The 13,990-nt window shown below is 40.5% G+C and overlaps 1 protein-coding gene across 2 annotated transcripts; it reads right to left on the reverse strand.

Annotated features, from left to right (window-relative positions):
* Nucleotides 1-1,597: 1,597 nt before the first annotated feature.
* trim54 (tripartite motif containing 54) lies at nt 1,598-13,739 on the reverse strand. 2 transcript variants are annotated; one of them, XM_019265748.2, is made up of 9 exons: nt 13,016-13,738; nt 12,206-12,384; nt 9,541-9,715; nt 7,488-7,583; nt 7,178-7,411; nt 5,676-5,698; nt 4,618-4,742; nt 3,354-3,441; nt 1,598-2,383 (listed from the first exon to the last, which is right to left on the reverse strand). In XM_019265748.2, exons 1-8 carry the CDS (start codon nt 13,208-13,210, stop codon nt 3,365-3,367), a joined length of 1,104 nt encoding a protein of 367 aa, XP_019121293.1. In that variant the 5' UTR covers nt 13,211-13,738; the 3' UTR covers nt 1,598-2,383; nt 3,354-3,364. The 2 variants fall into 2 exon arrangements, with proteins under 2 accessions (XP_019121293.1, XP_019121294.1); XM_019265749.2 differs by lacking the exon at nt 3,354-3,441 and having other exon boundaries at nt 1,599-2,383; nt 13,016-13,739.
* Between the last annotated feature and the right edge of the window lie 251 nt (nt 13,740-13,990).

Raw genomic sequence — 13,990 nt, forward strand, 5'->3', positions numbered from 1 at the left:
CTTTTTCCTTCAAATTCAAACTTTTTTTTCTTAAAATTCTGACTCTTTCCATCAAAATTCTGACTTTTTTTCTTAGAATTTTTTATTCTTTTTTTTAATTCTTTTTTTTCTTAGAATTCGGATTTTTTCCCCTTTAAATTCAGATTTTTCCCCTCAAAATTCTGACCTTTTTGTCTTAAAAATCAGACTTTTTTCTTAAAATTCAGACATTTTTCCATTAAAATTTGAACCTTTTTTTCTTAAAAATTTGACTTTTTCCCTCAAACTTCTGACTTTTTTCCTTAAAATTCTCACTTTTCCCCTCAAAATTCTGTCCTTTTTTCTTTAAAATTCGAACTTTTTTTCTTTAAATTCAGACTTTTTTCATCAAAATTCTGACTTTTTCCATTAAGATTCTGACTTTCTTTCTTAAAATTCTGACTTTTTTTTTCTTAAAATTCTGCCTTTTTTTATTAAAATTCTCACTTTTCTTCTTAAAATTCTCACTTTATTTTTTATTAAAATTCAGATGTTTCCCTCCAAATTCTGACTTTTTTTCTTAAAATTCTGACTTTTTTTTCTTAAAATTCTGACTCTTTCCATCAAAATTCAGACTTTTTTTCTTAGAATTCGGATTTTTTCCCCTTTAAATTCAGACTTCTGACCTTTTTGTCTTAAAAATCAGACTTTTTTCTTAAAATTCTTAGAATTCTTAAATTCTGATTTTTTTTCCCTCAAAATTCTGACTTTTTCTTAAAATTCAGACATTTTTCCCTCAAACTTCTGAGTTTTTTTCTTGAAATTCTGACTTTTTTTCTTGAAATTCTGACTTTTTTTGTTGAAATTCTGACATTTTTTTTCTTAAAATTCGGATTTTTTTCCCTTTAAATTCAGATTTTTTTCCCTCAAAATTCTGAACTTTTTGTCTTAAAAATCAGACTTTTTTCCATTAAAATTTGAACTTTTTTTTCTTAAAAATTTAACTTTTTCCATCAAAATTCTGACTTTTTTGTTAAAATCCTGACTTTTTTCTTAAAATTATGACTTTTTTTCTTCGGATTTATTCCCATTTAAATTCAGATTTTTCCCCTCAAAATTCTGACTTTTTCTTAAAATTCAAACTTTTTTTTCTTTAAATTCAGACTTTTTTCTTTAAATTCAGACTTTTTTCTTAAGAATTCGACTTTTTCCATCAAGATTCTGACGTTTTTTTCTTAAAATTCTGACTTTTTTCTTAAGAATTCGACTTTTTCCCTCAAACGTCTGACTCTTTTTCTTAAAATTCTGACTTTTTCCATCAAGATTCTGTCTTTCTTTCTTAAAATTCTGACTTTTTTTCTTAAAATTCGGACTTTTTTTTTTTAATTCTCACTTTTTTTTCTTAAAATTCTCACTTTTTTTTCTTAAAATTTAGATTTTTTCCCTCCAAATTCTGACTTTTTTTCTTAAAATCCTGACTTTTTCCCTCAAAATTTGGATTAAAAAAAGATTTAAAATCGGATTTAAAATTTTGACTTTTTTCTTTAAATGTTGACGTTTTTTCTCAGAATTCTGACTTTTTTTCAGCATTTTTCAGTCCGAATTTCTTTTTTAAAGTCAGAATTTTTTGGTAAAAAAACGTCAGAATTCTGAGGAAAAAAAAGTCCAAATTTTGACACAGATGAATGATAAAATAATTGTTGTTGTTGAGAAAAACAGTCAGAAAATCAGTTCGGCGCCCAAACTTTATAGCAGTGGCTGGTTAGAAAATGTTCATATGTAATACATCGTGTTTTCTGCTCAAACGTACACAACAACACGAAATCCATCAAGCGGCTTTCGAGAAATCCATTCGCAGGACTACCTGCGGTAAAGAGCTTATCTGCCCACGTTTTCAGTTTTACATCATCCTGTTTGAAATATAAAAGTTCAAGGACAGCTCTGAGCTTCAAACCTGCCCCGTTACAAAATGACTCTACTCTCAAAGAAACCATTTTTAAATCCACACAACATGTGAAAAGACTTATAAAACTGTTTCCTTTAGAGTATTGTGACAGGAGGCTATAAATGGGTTTTAAATCCTGACGACACATGAACGAAATCTTTTCATTTCCCCTCCCACAACAGAGAACGCAGAGGTAAATCCACTGTGTACGGTTTCCTGTGAGCTTTACATAGAGAGATATATTTACACACAATAAACACCGGCTTTCTTATTGAACAATGTGGGAGGCAAAAATCCAGCCAAGTCAGTCTTCCTGCATCTGGAAACACAGGAGAACGTATATGCAGGTATGATTTTCATTTATGGGGGGTCTTTGTTGTTCCACGTTCATCGTGGTTGAACACTGTGTGGATTTCTTCCAGAGGATTACGTTAAACCATCTCCATCTCTTTTACGTTTGCTCGGGACTGCAGCAGGGACCTCGAATAAAGAACAAAAGATGAAAAAAGAGATCAGTGTCATCGTCCCACGTCCAAACAATCACCAGTGACTCTCCAGCTGCTCGGCCGATTGTACCCAGGCCGCAGAAATACAGCCCGGAGGAGGAAGACCCTGTCGTTGTTGCCTTTTGACTGGGTCAGCACGAATGCGAACATGGATGAGGGGAATCTTTCGCTCTTTTTACATAAGTGCTCTTCTTCTCTTGAGATGATTTCACAGCTCCCCTCTGTACAACACACAGCTGCTACAGTCTGACTTCAGACTCCAAATATTACAGTTAATCAGCAGAACAACAAGAACATTTTATAAAGAGTCTCTGACACATTTGAGGAGGCGTCAATACAAAGCTGCAAGATGTTCATCAACAAGAATTCGGCATTTCACCATCTACAATCCAAATATATCATTAAAGATTCAGAGAAACCTCATGTATCTGCTGATGTTTGCTTCTCTGTAGTCCATTCTCGGGGTCTTCCACACACATGCATTTGCTATTGGTTGGTAACTTTGCTTTGCATACATTTGGTGTTCTGTGTTTGCATCGACCCGATGAATACAAGTCCATTAGAGTCTCTCTTTGAGCTCTGCTTTTGGTCTCCACCATCTCATGAGGGAAATATCAAATCTTCCATTTTTAGTCCCTCAAACTAAATATTATGAATTAGGCTCTGTAATAAAAACCTTTGGTACGGAGAGACACAGGTACTCTTTACCTCCTCTTCAGCTGATGACTGAGCACTGGAAGCTGAATAACTAATGCGAGGAGTCTGTCACTTTCTAAACCAAAATCAAACACACCACAAAGCCTCAGTCAATTCATCAATAAAGGTCAACAGGGAGATTCGGAACAGAAGCAGACACCTTATATCACCGTGTGTTAGTCTTCTGATTCATTTTTACCCTTTAAAAGTTCAAACTCTACAGTTGAGTCATTGGAAACAGCAGCCACCTGTTTTGGTTTTAATATCTGGAGCAGAACTCAAGTTCAGACTCTTCTCCACCTTCTTCAGGATCGTCTTCTCCATCATCTCCCACACCTAAAGACACATAGACGGTACATAAACCTGTAAGGACACTGCATTGTCTCATGTTGGTTTATGGGGACCTGTTCAAATGTCCCCACAATGACATTAAACCAGAACACATACACTTCAGTAGACAGTAAACAGAGCTATATAAACATGGAGACAGGAACGAATGGAGACCTGAGGAAACAGCTCTAATCCTCCTGAAGGTCTTTACTGAGAATATAATGTTCAGTTTTGATTGAGACTGTCAGAGATTCATTCATTTAAATGCACGTTTGTTGAAGTCTGTAAAGGTTCTCTGTTGTCCAGGTCATCGTTCTTCGAGAAGAGTTCAATCTGGGATTGAACTGGACTCGGTTGTAGATCCATGAAGCTGTTTCACCTCTTATCATTAACCAAGTTATTGTTCACACCTGGTTCGTTAGTGCTCCTCCTTGTCTTGACGACTGTCATCAGAGTCGTTAAGATCGCCTGACGTCTGGCGTGGACGATGGTCGTTAAGGTCACCTGACGATGGTCGTTAAGGTCACCTGACGTCCGGTGTGGACGATGGTCGTTGGAGTCACGAGGCCAAGTATGAATTGCTGTTCAGTCTCCCGTGAAGGGCTGGAAAGCACAGCGTTGTAGGTGGAGGATAGGTGGTGTCTGTGGCTTCCTCCTCTGTTGAGGAATGGTTTCTCTACATTTACATGTTCACGCTCTAAAATAAGAACATTATTGTCACTAAAAGAGTGTTTCTCGTCTAAAAGCTTTATTTGATAGAGACAGCTGACAGGAATGTGGGGAGAGAGAGATGGGGGATGATGAGGAAAGGTCGGATTCGAACCCTGGGCCGCTGCAGCAAAGACTGAGCCTCTGTAGATGTCACCAGTCAGTCAGAGCTGAAGAAGATGGTGAAACATCTTCATGGATCTAAAACCAAGTCCAGTTTTTCCAGATTGAACCGGACTGCTTTATACTGAGAGGCGTTTCTAATGAAGTGGCAGATAGGTGTAAACAGTTTGTTACTCCACTTCATCAGACAAACCCATTATCAACCGATTCATCAATCATCTTCGGAACTAATTGTGAGACAAAAAATAAAATAACCATTGCCTCTCACAAGCCGTGAAAACTCGAAGTTATGTCCACGATGGAACAGTCATCTACCTCACACGTCTCTGTAATTATTATTATGCTTCATACCGGGGCAGAAGTCAATGTTCATCAGCATGACAGCGAGGTCGTCGGTGTCGATGACAAAGTGGCTCATGCGCTCATAACCGAGCTCTGGAAGCTCCATGTTAGACGGCCGGGCTGTCGCCGCCATCCTGTCAACACACAGAGACAGATTTCAAAATAAAACTCAAGCATTCAAATGAAACAATTAAAAGTTCAACTATCACACTTAAAAAGTTTGACAACACTCTGTTGTTAACATGTGATTTATACGAGTATAATTTAGGAGATTATGATGATTTGTGTTTGTTAAATCTTAGAAAAACAAATCATAATAAAATCCAGTTTTAATGTTACTATTATTTAAATTTACCAAAAGTATTTTCAGAAAGTTTTCACATAGGATTGGGTATAACAACACTTTTTATTGGAACCTAAATTTGAAATAAGCAAATAAAAAAAATATATTTTCACAACTTTAATTAAATTAAAACATTGATTTTAGATATTATTTTCATTCTTCCTCTGTAAAGCGTGGTCAGACATTGTATGATAAATAAATATAAATCAAATAAAAGCCGACTCATACTCAAACATACTTGACTAACTTTAGGTTATATGTTTCTAATTTGCGGCCTGTGTCGTATTGATATGTTCAACGATCAATTTTTAATCAGGCAAAGGTTATTGATGATTTTAAATAAAAAGGACAAATATTGTCTCGATCCAACAGCGGACCAAATGTCTGATTTCTTTGGTTTTCCGATCATCTGCTACATAATGTATACCAAATGACTAAACGTCGGACACGGAGCCGAGCTCTGTTCATTAATGATTGGTGCTCCTGATTAAAAATTAATTTGGGGACTTTATTTTCCTCTGTTGATGATATCGATTAATTCATGTTACAGCTGTCGTTCAGGGTGACGATGTTTCAAAGTCATAAGATCTGATTTTTAGTATTTGTTTTGAAATTGAAAACTTATTCACAGTCTGATTATAGAACATCTTTCACATTTTTAAACTAAAATTCTCACATATTGCACCTTTAAGTTGAACTTCACCACAAACAACACTCGACTTACTTCTCCAGTATGACGTTGGCGCTCTGCGAGAGTGAAGACAGACAGACAGACAGACAGACAGAGGAAAGAGTCCACATTAATCACACTGTGCTTCAGTCGTCTGTGCCAACGACGTCTGTCAGAGGAATTCGTCAAACTCGTCATAAAAACACGATTTTTCAGAAACACTGCCAGATTGGCCCCTCGGTGTTTACTACCTGCTTCCACTAACTCTATCTCCTTTAACACCTGCTGTGGCTGAGGATGTGACTGAACATAAAACAGCGACACCTGAGGCTCGTACTTTCTCAAACACACACACACACACACACACACACACACACACACACACACTTTGAAACAAACACACACTTTCCTCACAGGAGACAGAGTGACGCAGGGACGTTGCATCAGCAACGAGGATGCTGAATTTAGTACCAACCTGCTCGTCTTTTCAGGGATCGGACCATCCAGCTGTCAAGTCTAACTAACTTTTTAATAAATGTATCATAGAACATGTCACTATACCAAAAATATTGATAAAAATAGTAACTTTTCGTGTCCTGGAAGTCCAAATGAAAGCTGAAACTGATCATTATTTACAACCTAAAAATATCACAATTTCCCAGAGTCCGGTGCTACGTCTTCAGATTGCTTATTTTGTCCAACCAGCAGTCGAGAAAAGAAACAAATCTGAACATATGAGGTGCTGGAACCGATGGATGTTTGGCATTCCTGCTTGATAAATGACAAATCAATTAACATAATCATTGTCAGCTACATTTTCTGTTGATTAGTAATCGATTACGTGACTACTTTACTAATATTGGCACAAAAACCAATATCTGACACCTCTGACTGAAACTTTCATCGACAGTGGAATAAATCTGGAGATAGATGAAGTTAAACAGCTTTAATTTGACGTGTTTCCTGTTGAAACGACGTGTTTGGTTTGACACAGCGGAGTTGGAAAGTTCGAAGATGCTTTTGCACGTAATATTCGAGCTCTTCAAAGTCAATGAATTCAAACCTTAGTGATGAAACCACAGTGTTTGTACCACAGGCGCTTTGGACCACCGGGAAGAAGAGGTTTACAGGCCTTGTGTCGTGCCAGAACAGGAGCTGAGCAAGCGGGCAGTAAGTTCACAGAATATCTGATCAATACGTTGCACTGGAGAGACCGACCTGCTCTTCATTATCTCTGCAGCTGCATGAATTAATCATGTGTTTGTGTGAGTCTGTGTCTTAAGGTATCTAGGACCAGAGACTCAGGGGGGCTTTGTGGTAACAGAGTGCCCGATATGGAGGCATCCCACTGGGCTTACTTGCTCATGTTTGCCTCCTCTCCCTGCAGCTGTGCACATGAAGCCCTTGATCATTGATGGCAGCAGCAGAAATGGTCTGGGGACGAGCGAGCATGGATCATGCTGACAGATGAACATCGACGTGTGGAGGGAAACTTTATTTAAATAAATCATTGTGTTAGTCTTTGTGTCACTAAAACTCTTCACACTGTCACACACCTGTATGAACAGAGCCATGTGTGGCTCTTCCATCGACCGGATGGCCGTCTCCACCAGCGTCACCGCCACCTCCAGGTCGTCACCGTGCCGACGGATGAGAGAGCGAACGCGTTTGAGTTTCTCGTCCTGTTGCTTGGCGATGAGCCCCACCAGCTTCTGCTTCCGCTCCTCCAGGATGGACACCAGGCCGTCAAAGCGGTCGGCCAGTCGCTCTCTCTGACGCTGACCGTTCTCCTGAAGGAGGAGACAGCTCGATTCAGACGTCGCGTCTTCCACGCTGTTCGTTAATGACTGTCAAAGCGTGTCTCACCTCTATGATGCGACAGATTTCTTCCATCTGAGAGATGACTGCCTGGATGTGGTCGTTACTGGCGACCAGGTTGGCGATGCCGTCGCTCAGCTCTGTCTGCAAACATTCAGCAGGCGTTAATTTAAGTCACTTGAAGACATACTGAGGAGTTTCTACTCTACATCACTGTGTGTAAAGGATCAAATATTTCTGAATATTTTCAGGGGATGGTGTGGCGTTGGCGGAGGAATGCACTCTGAGTACTCTGTGGTTAGTAAGCCTGACTCCACCTAAAGCACAACAACAACATGAGTCACCACCATGCATCTGTTTCCAGTATCACACGACGTCTTTTTAACTTCTCACTCAGTTCTTAGTGTCGTTTAAATCGTTGTTAGCGTCGTAGATGTTCTCCCCTCTCACAGACTTTTGGTTTTTCAGATTAACCTTTGCATAAAAGACGGAGAGGCTCAACAACTTTCCACGACCTCATCTGAATTTCAGATGAGTGAATCAGAGACAGAGTGAGAGATGGAGAGGCCGGCGCTGAAATGTCAACAAAGCCAACTGCTCGATAACACGCCGGACGCCGCCGCCGCCGCCATCTGCATGACAACGCTGCTGCAACTCGTCCCTGTTCAAACTTTGTGTGTCCACACGTGGCAGCAAATATTCAAACTTACCTACAAGTTGTTACACGGCATAACTGACCTTTAAATGACCAGATAAGTGGTGAAAAGTAACTAAGTATATTTACTCTAGTACTGTACTTCAACTCTGTTACATTACACTTCATTTATTAGGTACATAATAGGTGAAAAAAAAATTCAAGGCAAAATGAATCTAATTAGTTGCATCACTTCATCAATAATAATAATAATAATCTAAAACTATAATATATAATAATGTAACTATTTTTTAATGAATTAAAAGCAGTCATGTATTCATACACTTTATTTTCTGGAGTTATTTATGTCGTCATGTCGATTTAATAAATGAAAATAAATCTCTAATTTGTTAAATCACTGCAGGAAACATTCAGTGCAGCGATGTCAGAGAGATTAATTATGTCGTTATCTCGGGAAAACAAAGTTTCATCGTCTCGAGAAAATGATCCCGTTATCTTTCGACGACAGCATTTATCATTTCAACATGATGACGTAAATAACTCGTTATCTCCAGAAAACAGGTAAGAAGTTGTATAAATGTACGACTGCTCAGGGCTTCCGTACATTTGGCTGCAAATGATAAATAAAAAAAATCTTAATATTTCTTCTGTCACTGAAGCGTGTGGGTGTGTTTTGTTTGTTTGTGTGTGACGGGAGCTCGGAGCTCGTCCCGGCTCGTGTTTGGCCTTTTGTTGTGAAAGAGTTAAAAATAGAAACATGAAGAAGTGTGTGTGTGTGTGTGAGATGAAGTGTGTGTGTGTTAGATGAAGTGTGTGTGTGTGTGTGTGTGTGAGATAAAGTGTGTGTGTGTGAGATAAAGGCCGTCGTCTCTGATAAGAAGTCGCCCTCTAACATCTGAACTTTCTGCAGAAATGTTAGTTTTAGTTTGTGCGGACTGCTTTGACCTTTAAACAAACTTCAGATTCACTTCAGCTGCTTTAAAACCAGCCAACGCACAACAACAACAACAGCTACTGTATGACTGTAGGTCTGTTTCTCTGTCTGACTGTGAAGGTAAATGAAGTGGAGGGACGTGAGGCAAAGACAGTAGGCTGACTTGTTTGGAAGGAAGTGATGTAAAGGGAAGGGAAGTGAGGTGGAGGCAAAATGGTGTGAAGTGGGAGTAAAAGATGAGAGTGGAGTGAAATAAGTCCAGTGGGGTGGAGTGAAGAAAAGTGAAGTGGAGAGAAGTGAGGCAGAGAGTAAAGAAAAGAGAAGTGGTACGGAGGCAAGTGAAGTGAAACGAAGTGGAGTATGGAGTGATCGAGCCGGAGTGAAGTTAAACAAAGTGAAGTGAGCCCAAAATGGAATGCAGTGAAGTGAAGTGACGTAATGCAGTGTGGAGTGAACTGAAGTGGCATCAAAAAGCAAAGCGGGGAATGAAGCCGCCATCGTCGACTCTTTACCTTCTGTCTCGTGTAGACGCTGCCGAGCGGGGCGACGTCGCAGTCTTTGTGTTTTCCGAACACTTTGCACATGGAGCAGGTCGGCGTCTGGCAGGACAGACAGTAGATGTTGATCTTCTCCTCTTCGTGTTCTTCACACATCAGATGCTGCTGCTCCGGCTCCACGTCCACGAGCCTGAAAGGAACGAGGCGTGTCGATGAATGAAGAATTAATGCATCAACAAACAGTACATGTGGTTGAGAAGGGAGGTGAACTGAAGTGAAATGCAGTGGAGTCGTGTGATGTGAAGGGAACTGAAGTGGTGTAAAGATATGCAGAATCAAACGGTGTGGAGTGAAAGGTAGTGAAGTGGGTTAGTGCAGAGTTAACTGAGGTGTTGCGGAGGGAAGTTAATTAAGTGCATTAGAATAAATAGAAATGAGGTGAAATGAAGTGGTGTGGTCTGATTGGTGCGTGAGTATGTGATGTCACCTTTTTCCAACAGAGCTCCGCCCACTTCAAACCAATAAAAAGAGTTTTTCTTTCGTTTCTCTGACACACTGTTTGATTTCAGAGTTTGTTTTAGATTCCAGGGTTCAAAATTCAAAGTGTTTTAACTACGAGGTGCAGAAAGTTCAAGTGTGGAAGAGAAACCCTCAACCATCATTTTAACGCCTGTTGCCTGTTTTTAAATCAAATTTACTGCACTGGTGGAAAAGTGTCCACAAGACCTGGCAACCTCGTCTGCACTGTTACCATCTCGGTTTACTTCTGCTGTGGACGATGGAAGAGCTTCGATGACCTACAGGGCGTCAGTACTCAGGATAAGCCATCGTACACACTGAAGTAAACGAAGTGGCAGATAAACACACACACACGTTTGCTGTTAAAGAAAAGAAGAACCTCGGTGACAGAGTCAAACACTGATGCAACAAACAGTCCTTTGTACTCTGACGGACACGACGATTAAGTAACGATACTGAGAAATTATATAAAAACAAACGATGAGACACAACGAGTTACGAAACGTTTGTGAACAGTCGCATCTTATTTGATCCCACGCAGATAATGAGGGGAGTCCTGCCAGCATCTCTCTTTTCTTTGCAGTGACTCACTGAGCTTCTATTTCAGAGTGGACGTGACGAATCGACACTCAGAACGACTTCATATAAATGTGGAGTCGTAGTAAGTGTGTGCACTTATGCAACATTTAACTTTTTATACACATTCTGTAGGTGGAAGCATCAGTTAGTTGATTCAGGCCAATAATACCTCATGTGTAATACTGAAGCTGGTCGGCTTACATAGACATTAAAGTTATTAATTATGAAACAGGTTCATAAAACTCATGAAACTCTGAAACTTCACAGCTCAGCAAAACACTAAAAAGGTCACAGAGATTTATAATTTACAAGTTCTGATCTGATCTGAGGTCGATTTTAAAATGAAATCTGTGTCCTCTCATATTTATTTATTTCCTTTGAGCTCGTGTTTATTTGGATTTTTTCATTTTATCTACCATGACTGGTTTGTTTTAAGAAGAACGAGAAGATGAACAAGAAAAACAATGAGAAGAAGACTGTGAAGAACAAGACGAAGAACGTGAAGAACAAGAAGAAGGAGAAGACGAAGACGAACGTGAAGAACAAGAAGACGAACGTGAAGAACAAGAAGACGAAGACAAACGTGAAGAACAAGAAGACGAACGTGAAGAACAAGAAGACGAAGACGAACGTGAGGAACAAGACGACGAACGTGAAGAACAAGAAGACGAAGACGAACGTGAAGAACAAGAAGACGAATGTGAAGAACAAGAAGACGAACGTGAAGAACAAGAAGACGAAGACGAACGTGAAGAACAAGAAGACGAACGTGAAGAACAAGAAGACGAAGATGAATGTGAAGAACAAGAAGACGAACGTGAAGAACAAGAAGACGAAGAAGAGGAAGAAGGAGAAGAAGCAGCAGCCTGAACCACACACACAAAGAGCTCATAGATGTGCACGTGTGCAGAGATGTTGGAGTGATGTGTCGTCATGTCGCGACATCCTGGGAGCAGTTCGATGTTCATTACTTTGCTCGAGGACACCTCAGCAGGTCTTCCAAGCTTCAGACTGTGGTCCAGGCTGGACTTAAACCGGCTACTAGTTTATATTATCAGAGACACTCTGCTGATGACTGACGAGGAAGTTTAAAGTGTTTCTGTTACCTGCCATGTCGTCTACGCACTCCGTCATTCATATTTTTATTTGACATTTTTCACCTTTCCATGCACACACGTCATATTTTTAACTCGATGTGCAGATTCAAACGTGAACAAGCACAAAACTGATGCTCTTTGACCTCTTGATCATCTGACAGCATCAGAATGTGTCGTATGAGTTCCTGCTACATGATGAAGAAAAAACTGAGGAACCATCATCCTGATGATCTTCTGCTCTCAGCTCTGTTCCTGCCACAGGAAGTCAGTGATGAAAGACAATGCTGCTCTCTACTGACGGTCGCTCATATTACAACAACATGCAGTCAGAGTCTATATAAAGACTCGTTATTGCCAAACCTGTTGGAAGATGTGACAGAAAACTAACTGAGAAGAAGAAAAAATACTAAATTTTAGATCTTTTTGAATGATTTAAAGTCCTCACAGCCACATTGTAGTGTCTTACTAAAGCTTCCTGCACACACCTGGAGGACTCCTGCTGCCTGTAGAGGTCGATGATGTTCTCCACCAGCAGGTTCCTCTGCAGGCCGTAGACTCCATGGCGGTCCAGCACGACCTCGTGGCGACACGACGGACATCGAAACCGGCTGCCGCTGACAGCCATGCTGGAGGAGCCTCGGGACTGCCACACAGGGTTAGCTGACTGGGTAAAGAGAAGAGAGGAGCGTGAAGGTGAGAGCCACAAACTGATCTTGAAGGGTCCAATGATGGTTCCCAAGAGACGAACCACGGCCAACGAGTGTTTATGAACTGTCATCAGGTGATCAGTACGTGTGAACAACAACAGTCCACGTGGCAGATCTGGATCATTCACAGGTTCACAACAACACTCTTTGGGTTCGCCGTGTTCGTAGTTGCTGATATCTGACACTAATCCCAGTGTGAGGCGACATTTCGGGACATGTGGTTCCTTCTGTTTGGTGCACGTGAACGTGTTGATGCTGAAAACCAACAAATATGCAACAAAACGCCGGATAACTACCAGCTACGTTTGTTTACAGCGACCAAATTAAAGATGAAATCATCTTCATTCGTCGTCTTTGTTGTCCCAGGAGGCTCATTTGTCGTTCACAGCCGGCACATGTTCATGTCTTACAAGAAGAACGTACAAATGTGGAGAACACGCGGTCCATCTTGTGTGTTACACTGTGTTTTTAGTTGTATTTTAGCAGAAATATCAGATGTTTTGCAGCGTTCTTTAGCTCGTGTTCAGCTCGGATTACTATCTATTCATCCAAAATCAATCGGAATACAACTTTGATTGGAAACCTCACCTGGAAGATGTCGTTGGCACACTTGCGGCAGAGGTTGTGCTGGCAGGGCAGGATGACCACGGGTTTGGAGAACATCTCCAGGCAGACCGGGCAGATCAGCTGCTTCTCCAGGTTCTCCATGGTCGCTCCTCCACCGGCACCGGGACCAGAACTGCCTGCTGATGAGGGAGGCTTGAAGCCAAGGGCAAAGCTCATCACGTCCGGGGACGAGTGAGTGAAATAACAAGCAGAGAAACACAAAGTTCTGGGTGTTCTGGCTCTTTCTTCTTGAATTCAGCATCCACACAGGGTTGGATTCATCGTTCTACCCTCAAAAGTTGTCGTCGCTGCTGTTTTTAGTCGTCTTTTCTCTCTCTGTTCTAGCTCTTTACCCTCAGCTGTCCATCCCTTTACCCCTCTGCCAAGCTCGTCTAACCCCCATGTAAAGACCCTCCCATGCCCCGTCTCGATCCCGCAGCAGCCGCCAGCCGGACTGTTGATATTTTTAGCTCCACAGTTTGTTCTGGCTTGGGTTACTGTCTAAACTGCGTTCCACGGCCGGACCACTGGAAAGTCTGGGGCGTGGTGAAGGATCATAACAGTGGTCAGTACCGGGGACTGAAGATAAATGCTAATGTCTTCATGAAGTCTGATACTTTAACAGGCATCACGGTGACATAATGCAACCTGTGGACGCCATGTTCGAGGTCATTAGCACCTCGGCGTAAACAGATCCATTTCTCAACGTCGGTTTGTCACAACAGTGTTCACACACAGAGAAAAAAATGCTTTTTTTATAGAAATATAAACCTTATCTCATTTCATAGTTATTCATTTAGAGATTTTTCAGATGTATTTAGTTTTTTTGGGTGTAAATTAGCTCTAATCTCTATTAATATTGATTGATTTGTTAAAGTAGTTTGTTGTAATAAGCAAATATCATTAAACTGGTATTAACCCAGACAAATGGTGTAATTAAACTGAATTATATCCATC

This window comes from Larimichthys crocea, chromosome XI (assembly GCF_000972845.2).
Source record: "Larimichthys crocea isolate SSNF chromosome XI, L_crocea_2.0, whole genome shotgun sequence".
NCBI lineage: Eukaryota > Metazoa > Chordata > Actinopteri > Sciaenidae > Larimichthys > Larimichthys crocea.